The sequence below is a fragment of the Podarcis melisellensis genome, assembly GCF_964234715.1.
Source record: "Podarcis melisellensis genome assembly, chromosome: 15".
NCBI lineage: Eukaryota > Metazoa > Chordata > Lepidosauria > Squamata > Lacertidae > Podarcis > Podarcis melisellensis.
The window spans coordinates 9653983-9677140 of record NC_138532.1 but is presented as its reverse complement, the minus strand read 5'-3'; the positions used below and the strand labels follow the sequence as shown (position 1 = coordinate 9677140).

General features: G+C 45.8%; 1 protein-coding gene across 2 annotated transcripts; it reads right to left on the bottom strand.

Annotated features, from left to right (window-relative positions):
- Nucleotides 1–8528: 8528 nt before the first annotated feature.
- On the bottom strand, nt 8529–21824 carry PLPBP (pyridoxal phosphate binding protein). 2 transcript variants are annotated; one of them, XM_081891131.1, is made up of 8 exons: nt 21801–21824; nt 18833–18940; nt 16829–16864; nt 16231–16306; nt 15170–15304; nt 13038–13180; nt 12842–12940; nt 8529–10669 (listed from the first exon to the last, which is right to left on the bottom strand). In XM_081891131.1, the coding sequence occupies exons 1-8, from the start codon at nt 21816–21818 to the stop codon at nt 10532–10534; spliced, it is 753 nt and encodes a 250-aa protein (XP_081747257.1). In that variant the 5' UTR covers nt 21819–21824; the 3' UTR covers nt 8529–10531. The 2 variants fall into 2 exon arrangements, with proteins under 2 accessions (XP_081747257.1, XP_081747258.1); XM_081891132.1 differs by lacking the exon at nt 21801–21824 and adding an exon at nt 21182–21326.
- Between the last annotated feature and the right edge of the window lie 1334 nt (nt 21825–23158).

Here is a 23158-nt window from a genome sequence, read left to right as displayed (position 1 = left end):
TCATTATGTTCTCTTTTAAGGCATTACATGCCGTGAATTTAACACCAGTGGTCCATAACTGTTCCCAGTCAGCAAACATAATGTCATGACCGATGTCCTGTGCCCATTTAATCATAGCTGATTTCACCGTTTCATCTTGTGTATTCCATTTCAACAGCAAGTTATACATTCTAGACAAATTCTTAGTATTGGGTTCTAACAGTTCTGTTTCTAACTTTGACCTCTCCTTCTGAAATCCTATTTTCCTGTCCTGCTTAAATGTCTCATTTATCTGACGGTAATGTAACCAATCTCGAACTTTGAACTTTAGTTTCTCATAACTCTGAAGTTTAAACTTCTCACCATCTTGTTCTAGGATTTCACAGTATTTTGGCCAATTAGTATCCATATTAAGTTTTTTCACTGCCTTAGCTTCCATTGGTGACAACCACCTGGGAGTTTTACTTTCCAGCAAATCTTTATATCGAATCCAAACATTGTATAGTGCTTTCCTAACAATATGGTTTTTGAAACTTTTATACACCTTTACCTTGTCATACCATAAATATGCATGCCAACCGAAGTTATTGTCATATCCTTCCAAATCCAAAATGTCTGTATCTTCAAGAAGCAGCCAATGTTTCAACCAGCAAAAAGCTGCTGATTCATAATAGAGTCTTAAGTCCGGCAGGGCAAAGCCCCCTCTATCTTTTGCGTCAGTTAAAATCTTAAATTTTATTCTGGGCTTTTTGCCCTGCCAGACAAATTTGGATATGTCTTTCTGCCACTTCTTGAAGCAGTCCATCTTGTCTAAGATCTGTAACGTCTGAAACAAAAATAACATTCTAGGCAATACATTCATCTTAATAACAGCAATTCGGCCTAACAAGGAAAGTCTCAATCTTGACCATATTTCTAAATCTTTCTTTACTTCTGTCCAACACTTTTCATAATTGTCTTTAAATAAATTCACATTCTTAGATGTTAAGTTCACCCCCAGATATTTCACTTTTTTTGTTATTTCCAACCCTGTTTCACTCTGAAATCTCTCTCTTTCTTCCATTGTTAAGTTTTTTTTCCAACACTTTCGTTTTCTGTTTGTTCAGTTTAAATCCTGCTACTTGACCAAATGTCTCAATTAGTTCTAATACTCTTTTGGTACTAGTATCTGGCTGTTGCAAAGTTAACACTAGGTCATCTGCAAATGCCCTTAACTTGTAATTTTTGACTCCGACCTGATGGACTACACAGAGCATTAAAGCACAGCCCATGCATCTGGTGTTCCTCCTCAACCCCATCCCAGCTACTGAGATTTCACTGGGGACATTTTTTGTCCCCCCCCACTCAATTTATCTTTCCACCATAAGGACTAGCAACTTGTTCATTAGTTTTGGTGAAAACCTCAGGGCATCAACTTTTATACTGGATTCCACTGCCTGTGTTTGAGCAGTACAATCCAAAACAAGGGATGTGTCCTATTCACGCACAAGGGCACAATTTTGGAAGTTAAAAAAACTTAATTGGGAACCACTGTTTTACCCCCCAGCCCCCTTAAATCCATTCTAAACATGATTAATGCATCCCTGCCTTTTCCTCTTCAGGCAATTCCTAGCGGCAGGAGCCAGTTCTGCATTCTCAGCAAGGCAAACAGGGTGGTTCTGCTGCCTTCAAATCCTAGAGGATGCTGGTCGGTCAGGGCTGCTGTCTCCAGAGAGTTGTGTGGTACCATCAGCTTTGCCTCCGCCGTTTCCTGTCAGAGCACCTCTCCAAACAAGTCGGCTCCACAGATGCAAACTGAACAGAAACGTGAAACCCCAGGCCCATCCCTGCCTCAGGATTACAGTTCAAACGCTGCTGCTTCCCAAAGGGGTTGAAAACCATGTAGCCTGAGTTTCCTTTCAACTCTTTCCAAACCCTCTCAACCCGTTCCCAGATAAACACAGACTCCAATCCGTTGGAACCCCTTCTCCGGCAAAAGGCAAACAGAAAGGTGAACTTCTGCGGTGCTGAAATAACAACACTGGGCTCACGATCATCCAGAGGGCTTGAAGTTTCTCAGAGCAAGGCTGCTCAGAAAGCACTCTGGGTTTGTTTAAGCACAGAGCGCTCTCTCTTCCTCACACACACACACATTCAGGTGATGTGAATGTTCTGCCTTACGGAAGATGTTCCTGCATCGAGAAAAGTGTTGGTTGGCCTGGACGTTATTAACTAAAAATGCAATACTTCTCTTAAAGAAAGTATAAACTCTTTTTTGGAGAACTGTTAGATTGTATTTAAATGAGCGGATATAAGATTGTAAACAAGATGATAATTTGCTTGGAAAAACTTTTCCACAATGTAAGTGGGAGCGGGAGACGTGAGGGAGTCCAAAGAAGTGAAGAAAGTATGTTATATAAGTAAAGTTGTTTATTATTTATGTATTTGTACTCAAAAAATCTTAATAAATATTTATAAAAATAAAAATGCAATAGTTCTCACCCTGGTGAGGAAGGCTGTGAGTTCTGTGACTGCCCAGATCCTAACTGCTAATGAGCAACCTGAAGGCCATTATTTCGCGTCTTCTTCTTACAAAGCTTCACCTACCCCATCCTTGGACTGGACAGCCCTTCAACGAGAGCAAAGGTGGGTGACCTGTGGCCCTTCAGATGTTGTTGAACTATCAACCTCGATTACCAGCCATGCTGGTTGGGGTTGATGGGAAATGTGCTTCTGAGGGCCAAAGCTTCCTGGACCCTGAACTAGAGGACGCCATCGGAGGACCGTCCTATCTGAAGCAGGACACAAGACACGATGCAAAAGGGGGAAAAAGGGAAGGGATGCGGGGGGAAGAGGAAAACAAGCACAGTTGCTCTTCCACTGCCTTAAGGACAGAGCCAGGTCACTCCCTCTCTTGCTTAAGAGGCCAGGGTGTGCAACTTCATGGGCAGAGTCAGACCCCCTTAATCAAGTAAAACAATAGAAATACTTAACTGAGCAATCACAAGAGTTCTGGCCCCCAACCAAGTCTTGGCCCCCCTAACAAAAATCCTGCCTACGCCCATGTACAGCCTCCCAGTAGCCTCAAGGGTCCTGGTCAATAGCAGGAGCCAGATTGTGCCCCCTTCCCCTTTGCAACCACAAGGTAACTGGCAGCTGAAGTCAGGAAGGAGCCGATGGATGGGGCCAGGCGAGCATCCTCCTTGCTTTGATTCTTTCTGGAAGGCAGGAGGTTGAGCCAAAGGTAGAGGCCAGAGTGTGCCTTCTGATCTCTCTGTGCATAGCAGGGGTGGGGAACCTCAAGCCTTGGGGCCCAATGTGGCCCTTCAGGACTTTCTATCCGGCCCTCGCAACTATCCTCATGACACACTGTGCACATGTCCTGCTCCCCTGCATGTTTTTGCCTGGCTGTTTGTTTTTATTAAATTTACATTCATTGCTCCACCCACTTTTTCCACTGGCCCCACCCACCTGTAGCATGATGGAAGCTTGCCATGCAGAGAAAGTGGTTCTTGGGATGAAAAAAGCCCCCCACCTCTGGTATATAGGAATCTGCAAGGGGGGGCAGTCTATTACACGAACAATCTGAAGCAGTTTGGTGCAAGAGCAAGTTGACCGCTTAAGTGCGAATTAAAGCCCAAATTCCTCTTACTGGTGGCCAATAAAAGCGGCTTCCACCTAACTTTGCTAGAGGAAACCCAACAGCCACTGAATAAACGATTTCTCCACAAAGGCAGACAAGGCTGTCTTGAAATCGGAAGGCACTATAAGCCAGTCTGCTGTTCCAAAGGGATTTCTTCTGTCTCTAATCCAGCAATTGGGAATACTCACCTGTTTCTGCATCCAATGTGTGGTGTTCACCTAAGGCATAAACACCCCCCCCAGCTGACCTTGGATCTGGTGGGCTTCAAGTTCCTGCTATGTGTAGTCTGAGGGTTCCAAAACATTAGAAATATGGTCACAGCGTGTCTAAGAATCCTGGTAACTCCGGTGGAGAATGTGTGTATGAACTTAGGTTATCTTTTGGTTGCTGTTTTGTTGCTGTTGTTAATATTGTTTTATAGATTATAAAAATGCCGTGTTGGTTTGTTATTCTTAGGGCTTTTGCTTTAATTGTGATGTGATTTTTTTTTAGTTGTTGCTTTGCTAACAGTGTTTTATAGATTGTAATTGTTCCACTGATGATTTGTTAATTGTTCTGTAGGGTTTATGTTGTATATCATGTTACTGCTCGCATGCCGCTTTGGGATTCATTTGAATGAAAAGCAGCATAGAAATATAATAAATCAAATCCATCAATCAAAATGCTATAGTTCTCAGCCCCTTTAACAGATTACAGTTCTCAGGATTCACTGGGGAAAGTTGTGTGCTTTGAGTGCAGCTCGTATTGTATATGCAGCCTGTGTTTCCTCATCCTACACAGGATTAAATACACTACCGAGGTCCACAGATCCCAGGGAAAATCAATGGGATCCCCTCCAGATGTTGTTGGATTCCAGCTCTCATCAACTCCAGCCAACATGGTGAAAGATGAGGAGTTAAATTCCTCAGAAGTTCTGGAGAGCTATCTGAGCCTTTGGGCCAAGCTACATGTTGTGTAGAGCCAGAGTGGTGTAGTGGTTAAGAGTGGTGGACTCATAATCTGGTGAACCGGGTTCGATTCCCCGCTTCTCCACATGCAGCTGCTGGGTGGCCTTGGGCCAGTCACACTTCTTTGAAGTCTCTCAGCCTCACTCACCTCACAGAGTGTTTGTTGTGGGGCAGGAAGGGAAAAGGAGATTGTTAGCCGCTTTGAGACTCCTTAGGGTAATGATAAAGCGGGATATCAAATCCAAACTCTTCTTCTTGTGTCGTCATACAGCAATGTGAGGGTCTGTTTAAAACTCTGAATAGCAGTCATGGGGAGGGTGTGTGTCAGGATCACAGCCAATGTGACCTGGGAGGAAGAGCTTAACCTTTCCTTTTGCACCAAGCAAAACTCTCCTTCCCCACCACAGCTGCTATTTGGCACAAGAATGCAGCTGCCTTGGGTATTCAGGGGTGGCATGGCGTGGGAGGAGAGGGTTAAGTCTCATTTTACCCATATGCTGCAGTAGCTGCTATTCAAAAGAACTTCTATACCACCCTTCATTAATAAGGGTAGGATAGTCCCTGCCCACTCACTTACAATCTAATAGACAACACACAAAAGGAGAAAGAGATGCAGAGAGAGGAGGGGGAAGGAACTTTGGCACCCACTCTTAATCTTGGCGTTTTTAATGCTTCTCCAAGGATTCGGCCACACAGCTGCAAATAAAACGTTTTAAATGTGTTGCGATGTGCAATATACGAATGTGACACTAGATGGTGACAGTGAGCTATGCCAAATTCAATATATTTTTCAAAACGTTTTTAAAAAAATCATTTTCATGGCATTTTGTATATGTGTGTAGATTCCACTCTAGTTTCTTGTACTAGTGCTATGAGTAATTCTGCCCCTCGAGGCCTAAAATGAACATGACATGGGAAATGAATTACTGAATCTCTCCACCTTTTTAAACTTCAAAGCAAATGCCGCAGTTTCCAACATTTAATGCTGCTATGGCCATAGTGCTGTGTGTGCACACTTAAACCTTTCCCCTTCAAAATAATCTAAAACACTGCCTCCACCAAGTTGCTATTGGTTGGTTGTTGGCACCTGTCTGTCTTGGGAGAATATGCAAGCTACATTTGACTGGAACCAGGCTAAAATAACTGCTGGGGGGCAGAAGTACTTCCCTCAGCAGGGGTCCTTTGGCTCAGGAGAGACACTATATGGGTGGGTATTCCAGCACCTTCAAAAGGCAGCCCTTCAAAGCCGTGGGTGCAAGAAGCATGTAAACCTTCTCTAGCTGGGCCTTTAAAAGAATCTGAGGCTTTTTGTAATCCTTGCTTCTCTTGCAAGGCAGGCATTATCAAGTCCCCAAAAGTCACTTTGGGGCCTGAGGCCAGCAAACCTTGTTCCCACTTCTGCTCATTTGCTGCAATATTTCAGAGTTAGTTGTTCTGTGGGCAACCTGGTTATGACACCACATTCTTTGCATCTTACGCTCTGGTTGGAGGCATCAGATGTGGGCTTTTCAAAGCTGAAATTTGAAGAGTAGCTGGGAGTGGAACTTATTACTTCAAGCCACTGGCAGGACAGCTAGGACTTTGCACTTTCAGTTTGGCCTGTGGATTGTATAACACACTGAAGAAACAGTTTGTTCCACGCATCAGTAACAAAGGATGCTCTGAAGTCTTGGATTAATAGAATAACTTGAAGAGTTTTTGCTTTCCATTTGCCCAGCATATGTGAAAAGGCTGGAACAGATATGTAGTGCAAGGTGAGATATTAATTGCACCTTTACAAGCGCCACCTGTGAAAAAATGTGTTTGTGTTGACTATAAGTCACAATGACCTCCAAGGCAGATGGAAGAACGGATAACTGAGCACTCCCACTTTTGCTGCATTTTAAAAGGACAGACTAGGAAGCAAAAAGAATGTACTGGTCAGTCTTGAGATGTTCCTTTTCGTCCAGCTCCCTTCTCTTCTGTAGCAAATTCCCACACAAGCCCATCTTTTCCCAACCTAAATGTTGGGTCCAATTATCCTTTGGGAAGTTAGGAAACTCTGCCACCTAGTGCCCAGTTTATGAGCGACTCTGTCCTACTCCCTGAAAAACAAAAAAAATTTCTTCCAGTAGCACCTTAAAGACCAACTAAATTAGTTCTTGGTATGAGCTTTCGTGTGCTCATACCCACAGTGTGTATCTGAAGAAGTGTGCATGCACACGAAAGCTCATACCAAGAACTAATTTAGTTGGTCTTTAAGGTGCTACTGGAAGAATTTTTTTTTGTTTTGACTATGGCAGACCAACACGGCTACTTATCTGTAACTACTCCCTGAAAGTCTGACAAGACGGGGTGGCTACTCTGTACTTCTCCAGATGTTGTTGGACTCTGCCTTTGGCTGTAGTCAGCATGACAAATTGTCAGGGGAGATGGAAGCTGTAGTCCAGGAACATCTGGAGGGTCACAGGCTAGCCACCTTCTTAAGATTATTAGGCTTTACGCACACAAACTGTGTATTTCTTGTTTGCACGTGTTCAGGACTGAGAAGGTGGGACACCATACAAACAGGCTAGCAAAAGATGTACCCTTATTTCTATGCTTTTCCGCTAATACAGAGGGAGCCAACGGAGTGCCCTCTGGATTTTGCTGGACCACAACTCCCATCAACCTAAGCTTGTTGGAGAGAGCTACCCTGGCACTAACAACACCCAGGCTGTTTGCAATATTCTTATTTGAATTTACCGTATTTTTCGCCCTATAGGACGCACTTTTTCCCCTCCCAAAATGAAGGGGAAATGTATGTGCGTCCTATGGGGCGAATGCAGGCATTCGCTGAAGCCTGGAGAGCGAGGGGGGTCGGTGCGCACCTACCCCTCTCGCTCTCCAGGCTTCAGGAAGCTATCCGCAAGCCGTGGGAGAGCTGCCTGCACCCCGAAGCCTGGGGCGCGCTGAGCTCAGCACGCCCCAGGCTTTGGGCAGCTCTCCGCTAGCCGTGAGAGAGCTGCGTGAAGTCGCGCAGCTCTCCCACGGCTTGTAGATAGCAGCCTGTTCTGGGGGCTGGGGTCAGGGGAAGCTCGGGCTTCCCCCGCCCCAGCCCCGCACCTGGGAAAAAAATAATTCCCCCCCCCCCTTTATTTCCCCCCCAAAACCTAGGTGCGCCCTATGGGCCGGTGCGCCCTATGGGGCGAAAAATACGGTATATACCACCCTATACCCAGAGGTCTCAGAGCAGTTTACAGAACAAAAATAAAAAAATAAAACCACAAAATATATAATAAAAAAGAGCAACAACCCAATACCCCCCCCCAAAACCCACATTTTAAAAGGGCATAGGATGTCAATCAAATCAGCCAAAGGCCTGGTTTAAAAGGAACACTGCTGCCTAAAGGTATATAATGAAGGCGCCAGGCGAACTTCCCTGGGGAGAGCATTCCACAGACAGGGAGCCACTGCAGCAAAGGCCCGTTCTCGTGTTGTACAAGTGTGTCATTCTTCTTATTTCAGCAACACTGAAGACGGGAAGCCGATGTACACTCACCCCCACCAGACTGCTTTCTCGAAGGTGCACCCCACCACTTCTCCTCCCACAATGCTTTGCACTCTCCTTACTGCACATGACCTCATTTGAGAGCAGAACCCTTTCTCTCTTACGCAACCCTCTCTTCTTCATGGGGCTGGTGTCATCAGGCAACTTCTAAGGCCGGCTGCTGACCGCTAGAGCCTTCTGCCCCTCCTCGCCAGACCAAATGGACCGGGTCCTGCTGCAACATGGGTCCCCCAGGGTCCAGTGCAAAAGCTGCCTGGAGAGCATTCAGACCAGAGCAGGGTGGTCCGTTTTAGAACAGCTACATATTTTGAGCTGGACACCCGCCATCCCTCCAGAACAAGAGCTTCTTGGCCTTCAAAGGGCAATAAAATCTGAGCAGCCAAGCACAAACCCACCGGCACTGTTCTTTCCTTTCCCCCCTTTGCAATTCACAACACCAAGAACAAAAGAAGAAGAAAAAATAACATCTTTAATAGCTTAGTAACTGGCACAGATGGTACAGTATTCTGATCCACAACTGGTTTTATTTCTTAACACACATGAAAACACTGCACTGCGGAGCTCGGGGCGGGAGGGAAGAGGTTTGGGCTGCATTTAGCACTGCACCTACGTAGTGGGACACTAAGTGGGCTGGGTGTTTGTTCTTTGCAGTTACATTCAGTGTCCAGGGCGAGAAAAACCAAGTCCCACTGCTAGGAGCATAGGAAACTGGCTTATATTAGGTGACACCACTGGTTCAGCAAGCTCACTGGAGCCAAGAGTGGCAGCAGCTTCCTAGGGTCTCAGGTATGCTATCCATCCTTAACTTGCTTTTGCTTTAACTGGAAAAGCCAAGGCTTTAACCTGGCACCTTCTGCATGCCAAGCATGTGTCCTAGCACTGAACTATGGTACCTGAGCCAAAGACACACCGCTGGAGTAACCCAAAGAAACACCAAACTCCCAAGCTATTAGGGAAAAGAGGACCGGGGGGAGGGTATATTTCTACTGGGGACTAAAGTCATTTGTAGCAGCAGACTGGGCCTTGAAGTAGATTGTCAACATGTGAGTTACAAAACAAGATTTCACTGTAAACATTTTCACTGATTGGGGATGCTGCAGAGGAGAGATGAATACTTAGATGAGGTCTTAGTGAAGCAAGAGTGATGGCTGCTTTAAATGAACCTTAAGATATGTACAGTGGGGAAACAACTCGTTACTTTCTGCCACTTGGGACCCAGCATCTGGGATAAGGATGCTTTGCATTAAAATTTGGGAGTTCACCATTTGCCCAGGGTAAAAGTTTCTTCACACATGTGCTACTTGCAGGCTCGCTGCTCAAGCTGTCCTGCCACACCCACACCCAGGCGAGTGTGTGAATGTCTGCCTGGAGTTAAGGTTTAGTTTGGCCTTCTGTCCGAGACTGCTCTACTCTGCAGTATTGCCTTTCCTCCAGGGCAGGTGGGGTTTAGGGAGTGTGGGAAGGGGGGGACAGGCATTTCAAGGAACTTTCCAGGCACGACAGCCTCTCGGTCTCCCACGTGAGGTAGGTCAGCCCCGTTTTTCTCATATAGGGGACACAGGCACAGTATGGTTAAGTGACTTGGCCAAGATCACGCAGCAAGTCAGCAGCAGAGTCAGGGAATTTCCCGGCTTTGGCTAGCAGAACATACTGCTTTTACCTAGCAGAACTACTCCATCCATCAATTTTCCAGAGGAGGGGGCGGGGAAGGGACATTTTATAATGTGAGAGAGAAAGCGATATGCAGTCGACTATCAAAACTCGTAGCAGCAGTCTTCGGAGGATGAATACAACCTAAAAAAAGAGAAATCTTCCCAACCTGTGGCTCAAAAGCTGCCAGTAGCTTAAGCTTGCAAGCGCACCCTGACTCATCTCTTTCCACAGTGTAGCAAGCAGCAAACCGCCCATGCTGAACAGGTCCTTTTTAGTGTCATTAAAGGGGTCTAAGACCTTGACCTCTGATAGGATGCTTGGTGGGACACAACACAGCAGTTTACCCATAAAGCATTTCAGTGGGGTGGAGGAGGGGGGCTTAGTCAATGGAGCATGGCCATGGCACCCCCGCAAAGAGGGGTTTCCACCTCAGGGAAACCAAGTTTCCGATTAGAAATGTGTAATGTTCACAGCTGGAAATGTTTCCTGCCCAGACCTAGTAGGGCTTAAGTCAGCTGGTTATCCAGAGCAGCTATCTAAAGTCACTTCAGCTAAGGTACCAAAAGTCACTTGTCAATCACTGGTGCTCCATTTGCTGGTTTTTTTTTGTTTTGTTAGAAAAATTCAATCTCTATGGATATACAATATTAAAATTACATGTGTCGAAGTGCCTGCGACGCCCTCTGATTACCTGATGGTGTCCCACAGCTGTCAGCCCAAAGGGAAAGTCAAGTGCATAGTAAGGTCTATTAGAAAGGTTTCCCCTCCCTCCATGGAAGGAATCGCTAGGGCCTTCTCCTGTTAGTGCTCTTTCACTGTCAAATTCTCCAGCTGGCCTTTAATCTCCCTCGGGGCTTTGTCGCTGGAAGGTTTGTTGGGGTAGTCTCGCTCTCCGAAGATGGTGCTTCCGATCCGAACATTTGTCGACCCAACTTCAATCTGCAAAGCAGCAAAAAAAAAGCAGGAGAAAGATCACGGGTGCTTTGGAAGTTGGAACTTTGATCCCATTTGTAAATTAGTAAACAAACCAACCCCTGTATTGCAAAATATGAGTAAGCAATATCAAAAGCAACACGATGGCCAGAAACAATTACAATGTGAAAAACTTTATGGAATAATTCAAAACATCAAAACTAACAAACTGAAGTCTCTGAAAGTCCTTAAATGAATCACGGTGCCAGACTTTACCCGGCGGAGATCACGCTGTGAAGCTTTGTATAATCAGCAAATGTCCAGTTCTGATGTCCAATTCTGAACTCTGCTGAACAGCGTTTCCGGATAACAACTACTGTTTCGTTGAATTCTTCATCAGCCAATTAGTTCAACACTCATAAGTAGAAAGATACGTAATTTCTTCATTAACCATTCTTTTTTCAAGTAGATATAATATACACGAGAATGAAAAATACTCTGGAACAGTGCTCATGCGATTATGTAGTCCCTGTTCCAGAGTATTTTTCATTCTCATGTATATGTATATATAGACCCAAGAGACCGATTTATAAAACCCGTTTGCGAATGGAACACATCTGAATAGGGTGGAAAGGGTGAAATGGCTGCTGAGCGACACCAACGACTTTGTTACTTATAAAGTAGCACTCTATGTGCGGGCAGCTAAGAAGATCAGGAGGAAGGAACTAGACAAAACAGTGGTCAACTGCAAAGGGGATTCAGATATTTAATTTGGCACACCTTACCTGAGAATCTTCTGCTATTCTATTCTATTTAATGCAACAAATAGTTTTAGTAGCCGTGACCATGATTTTATTGTATGCCTGTGCCCGGTGATTTTTATGGTTATTGTTGTTCTTTTTTTCTTGTTTTTTTCTTTTTGTTCTCCTTCTGAATGATGCCATGGCCTACGGCTGGTGCAATAAAAAAATTAATTGGAATTGGACATAATGGGTCGATGGCAGGATATTGGCTCCTTTTGGAGCTGGATGCTGTCCTAAAGAGCTGCTGTTTCCCCCTCCCTTTAGGGCCTTTTTCCTGCTTCTGTTTCCCTTTCTAGTACCTGGAATCTCTGTAGTGTATCCAGGGTGGATTTGTTTTGATTTAAATCACTAGTCAGTAAGATTTGATTTAATTTTTTTTTTTTTTACAAAAAGACTCATTATTGCTGGTATAATCTTAATATTTACAACAAATTCACACTTTTGTGAACTGCAAAAACAAGCATCTGTGATAATACAGTAAGTACAATCTAATAGTTTTGCTAAGAAGGAACAGACCTTGCCATCTAAAAAGAAGGGAGAAATTATGCAAATAAATGAGGAGGAAGGACACAAGGCGAAGATGGGGAAAGGAGGAGATGTCAAAGGCTTGGAAGAAAAGGTAAGAGTTCAAGCCAGCTGCAAGGAGGAAGAAGTGGGAAAAATTGGGAGGCAGAGCATCCCAGAGAAAGGGACAGTGGGAAAGAAAGGCTGTGTGTACACCATACATTGAAAGCACCCGGTTCCCCCAAAGAATCCTGGGAACTGTAGTTTGTTATGGGTGTTGGGAATGGGGGCTCTGCTATGAGGTAAACTACAGTTTCCAGGATTCTTGATGGCAAGGTCAGGTGCTGAATGTATATTAAATGTATGGTGCGTAAACACTCAAAGACTTGAAAGTGTGAAATAGGTGAAGGACAAAAGTAAAAGCACAGTGGAGATCATGACAGCAGATAAAGAGAACAAAATGAAGAGAGAAGAACCTTTCATTGGATGAAGGGATTTAAATACAAGAAGTAGCAGCTTCTGTTGGGTCTGGTGAGAAAACAGAAGCCAGGCAAGGGAGAGCAATGGAAGAGAAATGAAGGCAAAGAGAGACACGTGCAGCATACTTATCAGTGCAAGCCTGACCATGTCTACTCAGACGTTAGGTCCTATTGAACTTAATGGGGCTCACTGCCAAGTCCATGGGTTTATGACACTGCCTATGAGAAGCAGGGAAGCTGTCCACATGGGAAAACCAAGATTTACTCAAATGTTCCAGCATGAGCTTGGTTGCTCACTCAGAGGGCCAGACACTCTGCTAGGAGGGAGGGAGAGAGGAAGAAGTGGAAGGAGAAAGACCCCATGATTAGAAACTGCAGAAAAAGAGAAAATAAAAGGCAATAGACTGACTTACTGCATGCTGGAAGTCTGTAGACATCCCCATGCTCAGCTCAACTTTTTCAATGGGGAGATTGAGCTTGTCGCACAACTCCTCACGCAAGGATATCAACATCTGCAGGGGAGGGAAGACAATGCAATTGAACTTGGCCCTCTCCTTCCTTAAAAGACAAGCTTTGCATATGAGTATTTTCCCCCCAGATCAGGAATACCTGGAAGTCAGGGTTGGGCCCCTTACTGAGGTCGTGCCCAAAGCTGCCAATTGTCATTAAGCCCACAAATTCCAGGCTGGGACACTTCTGGAGGATGTGTGCCACTGTTGTTACTGTTTCTCCAGGCGGCAGCCCATGTTTACCTTTAAAAAGAAAAGCTTATTTGTTAATCATAGCATTTCAAGAGTTGGGAGGGACCATGAGAGTCCTGCAATGCAGGAATGTTCTGCACAATATGGGGCTCAAACCCACAACCTCGAGATTAAGAGTCCCATGCTCTACCAACTGAGCTATCCTGCCTTGTTATACATTGCATTTTTATTGCAACCTCTGGGGGAGGACCATGGCTCAGTGGCAATGCATCTGCTTTGCATGCAGAAGGTCCCTGGTTCAGCCCCTGGCATCTCCAAGCAGGGCTGGGAATATCCTCTGTCTGTAATCCTTGAAAGCCACTGCCAGTCATTAATAATAATAATAATAATTTTTATTTATACCCCGCCCTCCCCAGCCAAGGCCAGGCTCAGGGCGGCTAACAAGCAATAATAAAAACAAGTTGAATGATTACAACTTAAAAACAAAATTAAAATACAACATTAAAATATTAAAATATAGCCTCATCGCAGGAGGAGAAAGGAAAAGAAAAAAAGAAAGAGGGGGAGGGAATCAAATTGGCTCCAAGCCAAAGGCCAGGCGGAACAACTCTGTCTTACAGGCCCTGTGGAAAGAAATCAGATCCTGCAGGGCCCTGGTCTCATGAGGCAGAGCGTTCCACCAGGCCGGAGCCAGTGCTGAAAAGGCCCTGGCTCTGGTTGAAGCCAATCTAACTTCCTTAGGGCCTGGGACCACTAGGGTGTTGCTATTTATGGACCTTGAGGCTCTCCGTGGGGCATACCAGGAGAGGCGGTCCCGTAGGTACGAGGGTCCTAGGCCGTGAAGGGCTTTAAAGGTCAAAAGCAGCACCTTAAATCTGACCCTGTACTCCACCGGAAGCCAGTGCAGCTGGAAAAGCACTGGGTGAATATGTTCCCATGGCAGAGACCCCGTGAGGAGCCTCACTGCAGCATTCTGCACCCGCTGGAGTTTCTGGGACAGCTTCAAGGGCAGCCCCGCGGAGAGCCAATTACAGTAGTCAAGCCTGGAGGTGACCGTTGCATGGATCACTGTGGCCAGGGGCGATACTGAGCTAGATGCACTAAGGGTGTGAATCAATACAAGGTTCCTCCAAAGTTCAATCCAACCCTCTGTTCCTCCAAGGAACTCAGGTGATGTATATATAGTTCTTCCTCCCTGACCCTTCTGTCCTTACAACCACCCTATGAGGTAGGTTAGGCTCAGAAAAACCGATTGGCTTGTTGGTCATTCAAGCAGCTTCATGGTGAATTTGCACCTGTGTCTCCTCTGTTTTAGTCCAACTCTATACAGTCATACCTCATGTTACGTTTGCTTCATGTTAAGTTTTTTCAGGTTGTGTCTCGTGACAACCCGGAAGTACTGGAAAGGGTTACTTCCAGGTTTCGCCACTTGCGCGGAAGCGCTATATTGCGCCGTGCACCTGTGCAGATACGGCACTTCGGGTTGCATGCTTTTCATGTTGCGAACGGGCCTCCGGAACGGATCCCATTCGCAACCAGAGGTACACACTATAGCTTGCTGCCTCCCAGTGGTGAAGGCAGCCTTGCTAGGAAGAATCTAGACCATATCCTGTCTGATCAGGGATCCCAACTGCTCCAAGAGCCAAGTGCATTCAGTGGCGTAGCGTGGGTTGTCAGCACCCGGGGCAAGGCAAGTAATTTGTGCCCCCTAACCCGTGGATTTGCACCCCCTAACCCGTGGATTTGCGCCCCCTAACCCTCAGATGTTGCACCCGGTGCGGACGGCCCCCCCTGCACCCCCCACGCTACGCCACTGAGTGCATTCAGCTGCCTGTGCACAGGATTCCTTTTCCGGATGTCCTGCAAGGCACGCAGAAGCCTCAAAGAGCCCAACATCACCCTTCCACGCATTCACATGTCATACTTGTGTGCACATGAAGGAGGATCATACAAAGAAAGTGCTGCTCTTTAAAAGAAGGCTGAAATGCAAGCCCGAACCCTTAGCATGTGAGAGGGGAGAACAACATCAAATCTACTTACTGTCTTCCCCACTGGTGTTCACTTGCACCATGATCTTTAGTTTCTCCAAAGACCCCTTCTTCTGCCAAGACCCGTTCACTCTGTCCGCCAGTTTTAGGGAATCCACCGTTTCCAGCATAAATAGGTTAGGTACCGCTAGACGACATTTAAAGAAGAATCTGAGCAAATATCCATTGCAGAAAGCATACCAGTTTCATTCAATTTCAGAGTGCACAGTATGAGCTGTACTGCCAAGTTAGGGACCTTCGCATAAACTGTACATTCTCTACCTGAGTAGCACAATGCTCCCTGCACCATAAGGCTATATCAGGCTTTTGGATGACTGGTTGAACAACAAGGCCTTTTGCTCCTTTCCGGTTTCTAGATTATTAATCACCTCTTAACTAATGTTTTCAAAATGTATAATGCAAAACAACATCTTAGAACGGGGAAGAGAGAACAGAAACCGTCTTGTCCTAAACCAAGCAGGAGAAAAGGGCCCTTTGCCCATGGCACATGCAAAAAGTAAAAAAATAGCAAAAATAGAAGCTGGTCTCTCAGTCACCTTCTGCCTGATCTTATGAATTAACTAAATAAGTTTATCAATTGAAGGACCAGACATACGAGACACCATTGACCACATTGCATTCAGATCCATTAACAGAGTTGTGCAAAATTACAACTCAGGAGGATGCAGGAGGAAAGCTGACCTGCTGAAAACTAAGCTCAATCTTATGAAATGGCCATGACTGTGAAACTTAATTAAAACAACAATAATAATAGCATGCCACATAGTCCAAGTCCATGTTTGCTAACAGCAGCAGCCCCTAAGTCCTGGGAAAAATAAATCCCTCCAAGCCCCAATTTCAATTTTTGGAGAAATCACTGGTTCTGTGTCCTGCACTGTGCAAATTAACTGCATCTCAAAATCAGGATCTCCTTAAGTCAGAGCTGGTAACAGTAGTGCATTCACTGAAGTGAGCACATTACAACTCTCCCCCCCCCCCAATGTACACAAAGGATTTCTTGTTGTCTCCCTGCCCCCCACCCCATAAGTGAGCACAAAAAGAAATTATTATTACCAATGAGTTTGTTGACATTGTTTTTCTGTAGGTGGCCTATGAAATGCCATTTAATCTCTGGACACGAAGAAAGAATCTGAGAAGAGAGGCAAGTGAGTAGAATTTGAAATTCATTTTCATGCTAGTCACCCATAGAACACTTGCAAGTGAAGGATGATTTCACTTTTATTTATTTATAACTCAATTTTCAAGGCAAAAAGCCGTCATAAAGTGGCTCATAATAAAGACAAAGGATGGTCCCTGTGTAAGAAGAGAGCGGCAAATCTCATCCAAGGTCCCTCAAATGTTAAAATTATTTTGATGGCAGTTAACACACTTGGTAGCAGTTTGCTGTCAGTGTAAATAACCTCTGCTGGGACAGATTCAGCATATAGGCTGCCATCTGTGCTCGAAAATTATTTCAAATGACTGGGGCTCCGCAAGAAAAAGAAGCATCTTGGCCAAGATTATCTGCTATTTATACATAAAGAACTGAACAGCTACAGAAAGGCAAACAGAGATTCTTCTCTGAACATGAGCTTACTAGTCAATTTTCTGAAACAAGCCTCTGCCAACTTGACAGAATGAGGATTTTATCTAGCACACAAAATGAACTTACTCTGGAGTCTGATGCCTTTTCTAGAAGTTCTTGGACCTGTAGAAAGTTAAGACATGGATTAAATTTTGCCAGGCTTGCTCTGCCTTACCTCCAACTCAACCACCTTGACTTACAAGGGCCTCTGTTCACATGCAATGCTAAACACCATGGTTTATTGCAGAGGTGGGAAACTGACAGCTGTCCACATACTGCTGGACTCCATTAGTCCTAGTCAACATGGCCACTAGTCCAGGAAAATGGGAGTTGTAGTCCAACAGCATCTGGACAGCCACAGCTTCTCCATCCTTGGTTTAATGCAACATGGACTAAGGACAACATTCCTCCCCTATCCTCCTCCCATGTGACCAGGAGGAAGACTTTTGCCACGCTTAGTTTCACAGTAAAAGAATGATGACTCAGTGGTGCATTCAAACAAGGGGTCCTGGTTTAAAACAATGACAGTTTCATAATCAAAGGCTGGAGGCTGATTTGCTATAAAACTCACCAGAGTTAATCTTAAAGAAGGATTCCCAGTTCAAACATTAACACTAAGCCAAGGTTTTTTTTTAAAAGTAAAACTAATCTTAGCAGAAGTCCTTCCAAGCTGCAAAGGAGATAGGGAGGAAGGAGGAAGGAAGAGATGTCAAACCATGGGTGAACATTACAAGCAAATGTGCATGGCATTAAGACACTGAGTTCCAATTATGCCTCAACAGAAGGCAAAAGGGTTAATGTGCAGCGTTTTACAAGAAAGGCAATATCCATTTGTAAAACTGCTAATAGAGACTATTCTTGAGTACAAAGTCATGCGTCAGATTGCCAACTGCTCCCACAGTTATTCTGTCCAAGAAACTGCTTCAAACCACATTGATGCCCCTGTATCCAACATTAGTGCAATTATTTCCCCATGTTCACTCATATGCAACTCAAATTAACCAGCTGTAATATAGCATTACTGCTGCACAGTGATGAGCAAACTGATATCTGCAGGTCTAGCTTACATTTTAAAGACCTCCAGAAGCCATTTCGAAATAAATGAGAATGTGGGAATGTGGCCAGATCCAGAGTTATCTCTGCTATTGTCACAACCTTTCAGGGCTGCCTTCATGACATCAGATTGCACCTTGCTGGTATGCATCATGGAAGAGGCTGACAACAGCCGTGAAAAGGCCTCCAATATCACACTGCCTTTTTACAAATGATGCGACCACACTTGGAATACAATTGCCAAATCCCTGTAGATCCTGCTGCCTGAGGTGGTCGCCTCAGCTTGCCTCATGCGTGAGCCAGGCTTGTCTTCTTCCTTCACAGACACAAAGTGTCCCTTATTTTTCAAAGTTTCAGTTTAGCAAATTTAGGATCATATGAAGAGTCTGATGGATCAGATCACTTAACCCAGCACCCTGCTCTCAGAGCAGCCAACCTGAGGCCTATGAGAAGCCTGAAAGCGTGACCTGAGAGCAGCAGCCTTCTCTCCATTTGCGAATCTTTTAAAGCCACTTAAGTTGTCTCTGTAACGTTTACTCGCCAGCTATGCCACAGTTCTCCAGGGTGATGCGGGACTAATGAAATATGAGCTCCTTTTGTGTCCATCTGGTTTGTGAGTACAGTGGTGCCTCGCAAGACGAAATTAATCCGTTCCGTGAGGCTCTTTGTATAGCGGTTTTTTCATCTTGCGAAGCAAGCCCATTGACAGCTTAGTGGATTAGCGCTATTAGCGGTTTAGCGGCTTTTAGCGATCAGCTGTTAAGCGGCTTATCAGCGGATCAGCTGATAAGCGGCTTAGGAAAAGGGGGGGGAAGGGAAAAAACCCGCAGGAACTCGCAAGACATTTTCGTCTTGCGAAGCAAGCCCATAGGGAAATTCGTTTTGCGAAGCGCCTCCAAAACGGAAAACCCTTTTGTCTAGCGGGTTTTCCGTCTTGCGAGGCGTTCGTCTTGCGGGGCACCACTGTATGTCAGCTTCAAGCCTTATTTCCTTCTGGTCCTGAAACCCAAACAATGCGGAAACAGAGAGGACACTCACATAGTTTTCTCCAAAGCTGCGCTGCCCATGGTTGTAGGCCTCAATCACCATTTCCGCCGGCTTCGTTTTACTGACAGCTACAAGGCGAGGCTGTATAGCAGGCAATCCCTGTATTTGCAAAGAAAGAAATGATCAGTGGCCAAGTGCACATGGGGATGCTCTCAACTCTGTGACTGGAACATGGGAAATATTTATTGCAGGCCAACAGGCACTGATAAGAGATTTCATATTATCTCACATCCATCTTGAACTTTGTTTTTTAAGGGAGACAAGTTCACATGTTCTGTTTTGAGTTAAAGTGGGAAAAACACAAAGGTTCCTAAAAATTAACAGACACGTTATAGCATAAGCTTCCATGGATTAATAGTTCACTGCATTGAATACTGAAGTGAGAGGGAGGAAAAATGTTTTAAAACGAGGCTAAATGAGTATGAAATGCAATAAGTATTGACTATGACAATGCGACACAAAGCTTAAGACAAGCCAAATGACCATCCACAACAGCAGCAACCGGCAACAACACATCCATTTGTGAATCTGCCCTAAGCTGGGCTTCCGACCTCAATTATTTTATTTATAATAAATTCCATTAGAGTAACTTCGAATGCAATCCCATAGCTGCTGCCCTGGGAGGCCCTGCTGAACTTAACAGCATTTACTTTTCACGGTTGTTAAGGCACGTTGGCTCTGACTTAATGATTTAAAGAGATCCCGAGTCTTGCTTTGTGAACATACATCAGCCCCATCCACAGTTACCTGGAAGTAAGTCCAACTGTATTCAGTGGTGATTAATCCCTACTTAATTGCTTATAGGAATTTCTGGGATGAGGGCAGATACAGAACAGGTCAGGGCTCCTGCACACTGAGCAGCTGTGTATAAGAGTGAATTTCAGCAGGTATAGCTTGCTGTGCATCAAGTCCCTCTTCTGCACATCTACTGAAAGGTACAGGAGTCCCGTCCTCTCTTCTGCATCCCACCACTTTAGCAGGACTGCATAGGGGACACAGCAGCTCAATGGCAGGGCAGCTTTTTCACCTGCAAAGCCCCTGGGCTCATTCCCCAGCATCTCCAGGCAGGGCAAGGAATGTGGAGTGCTGCTGCCAGTCAATCAATTCCATTCAATTCACTGTCTGTGGTCAAAGGCCTTCACAAGGAACAACAGAGGGCAGAAAGCAAGGAATTCTTCTATGATCACGCAGCGTGAGTCTATGATTTACAGCATAAAATTGCCACACGTTAACGTAACACTGCCAGAGCAGATTTGGCTACCAGAGGTGTCATTTGCAAGTGTTTTTGCTTAAGAGTTCAACCATCACTTCCAAGGGGGATCAATCTGACACCTGATGGAGAACATAATTGTAGTAATTCTACTGTCTCAAATATAGAATAAATTTTGATAATTGCACAAGGTAAGCATACATACATAGGTATATAAACCACATGTCTAAAATAGTACAGGAGAGCAATCCAAAAGTCAACTTGGGACTCCTAAATATTTCCTCTGCCTCCTTAATCCTCCTTGCCTGAGAACTCTGATAGCAATCAGAAGAAGTTCCTGAATGGATTCCTCTCCTATATCTATGAACCTCCTTTGTATTAATTGTCATTGTTTGCCCAGATGCTCTGCATTGAGGGATGTCTGACAGGCCTCCTGATTGTCTTATCAAATGTTAATGTTTTGTGTAAACTGTGTCTGGAACTATGCGAAACTTGCTAAATCCTCAGGAATATCACACCTTGGCCTGCCTGAGCCACAGTAACCCCACCTTAGGTGGGATGTAATTTCTGACAGTTTGTAGAAGGGACTGTCCTCCTTCTCCACGCCAAAACGCATCCCCTTAAAAGAGATATTTCTTCTTGGTTCTGGGTCTCTCTTGCCTCCTTGCTAGGAGGGGAGGGAACTCTGTTGCAACAGAAAAATATGAAGCCAACCAGCCCTCTTTTTCTAGATCACAATCAACATTCATCGTGCATGATATCCACGACCTCCCTGCATGCCTTCCCGTTCCCTGTGCGCTACCCCCAGGCGCCCCCCCTCTATGTATGCCGAGGGCCTTTGCTGAAAAGGCCCTGCGCAAGGGGGGGTGCTGCTGCTGCCAGTCAGTGCAGGAAACACTAGGTTAGGTGGACCAAAATTCTGATTTCGTATAAGGCAGCTGGCTATGCTCCTAAAAAGGGGAGGGGGGCAAACCCGGTAATAAGTTATTCATGCTAAAAGATGCATAGGCTATTAATAACAGCAGCGAGCAGCGATCCGCAGGCCACGCCAGGTCTCTCCCACCCGCCGCCTCCAGAGCAGGAACCGCCCGGCCTGCCGCCGCCGCGCTCCCCGCCCTCCCGCCTCGCACCTTGGGCCTGCTGGCCGCCGCCTGCTGCACCCGCTCCTGGACTGCCCTGAGCGCCGGTCCCAGGCCTTCCCCGGCAGCCATCCCCGCTCTCCACATTCCCCAGCCGCGCCGCGGATCTTGGGCCGGGCTTCCGCCACACACGCAGCCGTCTCGTAAGCAGCCAATCGCCATTCCAAGCCCTGCTCGGCTGGCCAATGAGAGTCGGAGGTGGGGCTCAGAGGAGGCGGGCTCAGGCCTGCGGGCTGGGCTCGGCCCTCGGCCATTTTGGAGAGGTCGGGGACCCGCAGCTCAGGGCGGCGGAGGGAAAAGGCGCTGCGGGGGAAGGGAAGCGGAGGGGATGCTTTTCTCTCTCGGCGCATGCGCGGGAGGCGCCGCTGGCGCAGTGATCGCAGCAGCGAATGCTTCCCAAGAGGAGGGGGAGTTTTTCGAGCAGGAATTCCAGAGGCGTCATGGATCAGCCCAGAACAGAACTCCAAAGGAAGGAATCTTTGGGATTCGTTACCTGCAGCGCCGTGCACGCACTGGCAGCTGTTTCTGAACCCCCGCACGGGGCTGTTGTGAAGATCTGCATCGCACCAGCTAGTAGGAATACCACTGTCCAGGGATGAAACCCTCCCACCAGGATACTCCATTCCATCCCCTCTCCATTATTCTTTTCATGAATCCTCACCAGGATACTCCATTCCATCCCCTCTCCATTATTCTTTTCATGAATCCTCACCAGGATACTCCATTCCATCCCCTCTCCATTATTCTTTTCATGAAACCTCACCAGGATACTCCATTCCATCCCCTCTCCATTATTCTTTTCATGAAACCTCACCAGGATACTCCATTCCATCCCCTCTCCATTATTCTTTTCATGAATCCTTACCAGGATACTCCATTCCATCCCCTCTCCATTATTCTTTTCATGAAACCTCACCAGGATACTCCATTCCAACACCCTCTCCGCATTTCCCCTCAGTTGGCACTCCTCGTTCTATTGCTAATGAGCTGGCTCCAACCTCAAGGGGTTGTCTTTGGGTATGTGTGTGTGTGTGGTCAGTGGCAGATTTATAGGTATGCACAATATGCAGAGATTTAGGGTCCTATGTGGCCCAAAGGAGGACCCGGTCCAAGAAGAAGATACAAGTGATCCCAGCTAATACCACCTCCTAGTAATTGTAATATACGATTACGAGGACCTAATTTTTGAAAAGTCAGAGAGATTGCCCTCTATAGAAACCTATATAGGCTCATGGCTGGTCTTGGACAGCAGGACTGGTAAGAAGATGACCAGCAGCCAATTGGAAACCGCAGAAGCCACACCGGACGTTCGGCTTCTGAAAATCATTTGAAAACCGGAACACTCACTTCTGGTTTTCGATCGTTCAGGAGCTGAAACGTACGAGTTCCAAGGCATTTGGCAACGAAGGTACGACTGTACGACTCTCAGATAAACACTGACAATTGGGAAACACTGGCCTGCGAGTGTTCCAGTTGGAGAACAGCCTTTACCAAAGGTGTCATGGACTTTGAGGACGCTCGAGCTCAGGAAGAAAGGGGGAAGGCGATTGGAAGCAGCAAAGATCACCAATGTCAAAACAATGATTCTTCAACATCAACTTCGTTGGACTGGTCATGTTGTGTGGGTGCCAGATTATCATCTTCCAAAGCAACCACTCTATTCCAAACTTAAAAATGGAAAGCCTAATGTTGGTGGTCAACAAAAGAGGTTTAAAGATTCTCTCAAGGCAAATCTAAAAAAAAATGTAGTATAAACACCAACAATTGGGAAACACTGGTCTGTGAGAGCTCCAATTAGAGAACAGCCTTTACCAAAGGTGCCATGGACTTTGAAGGCGCTCGAACTCAGGACAAAAGGGAGAAACGTGCTAAGAGGAAGACACACTTGGCAAACCATCACTGTGATCAACTCCTGCCTGGAAACCAATGTCCCCACTGTGGAAGGACGTGTGGATCCAGAATTGGCCT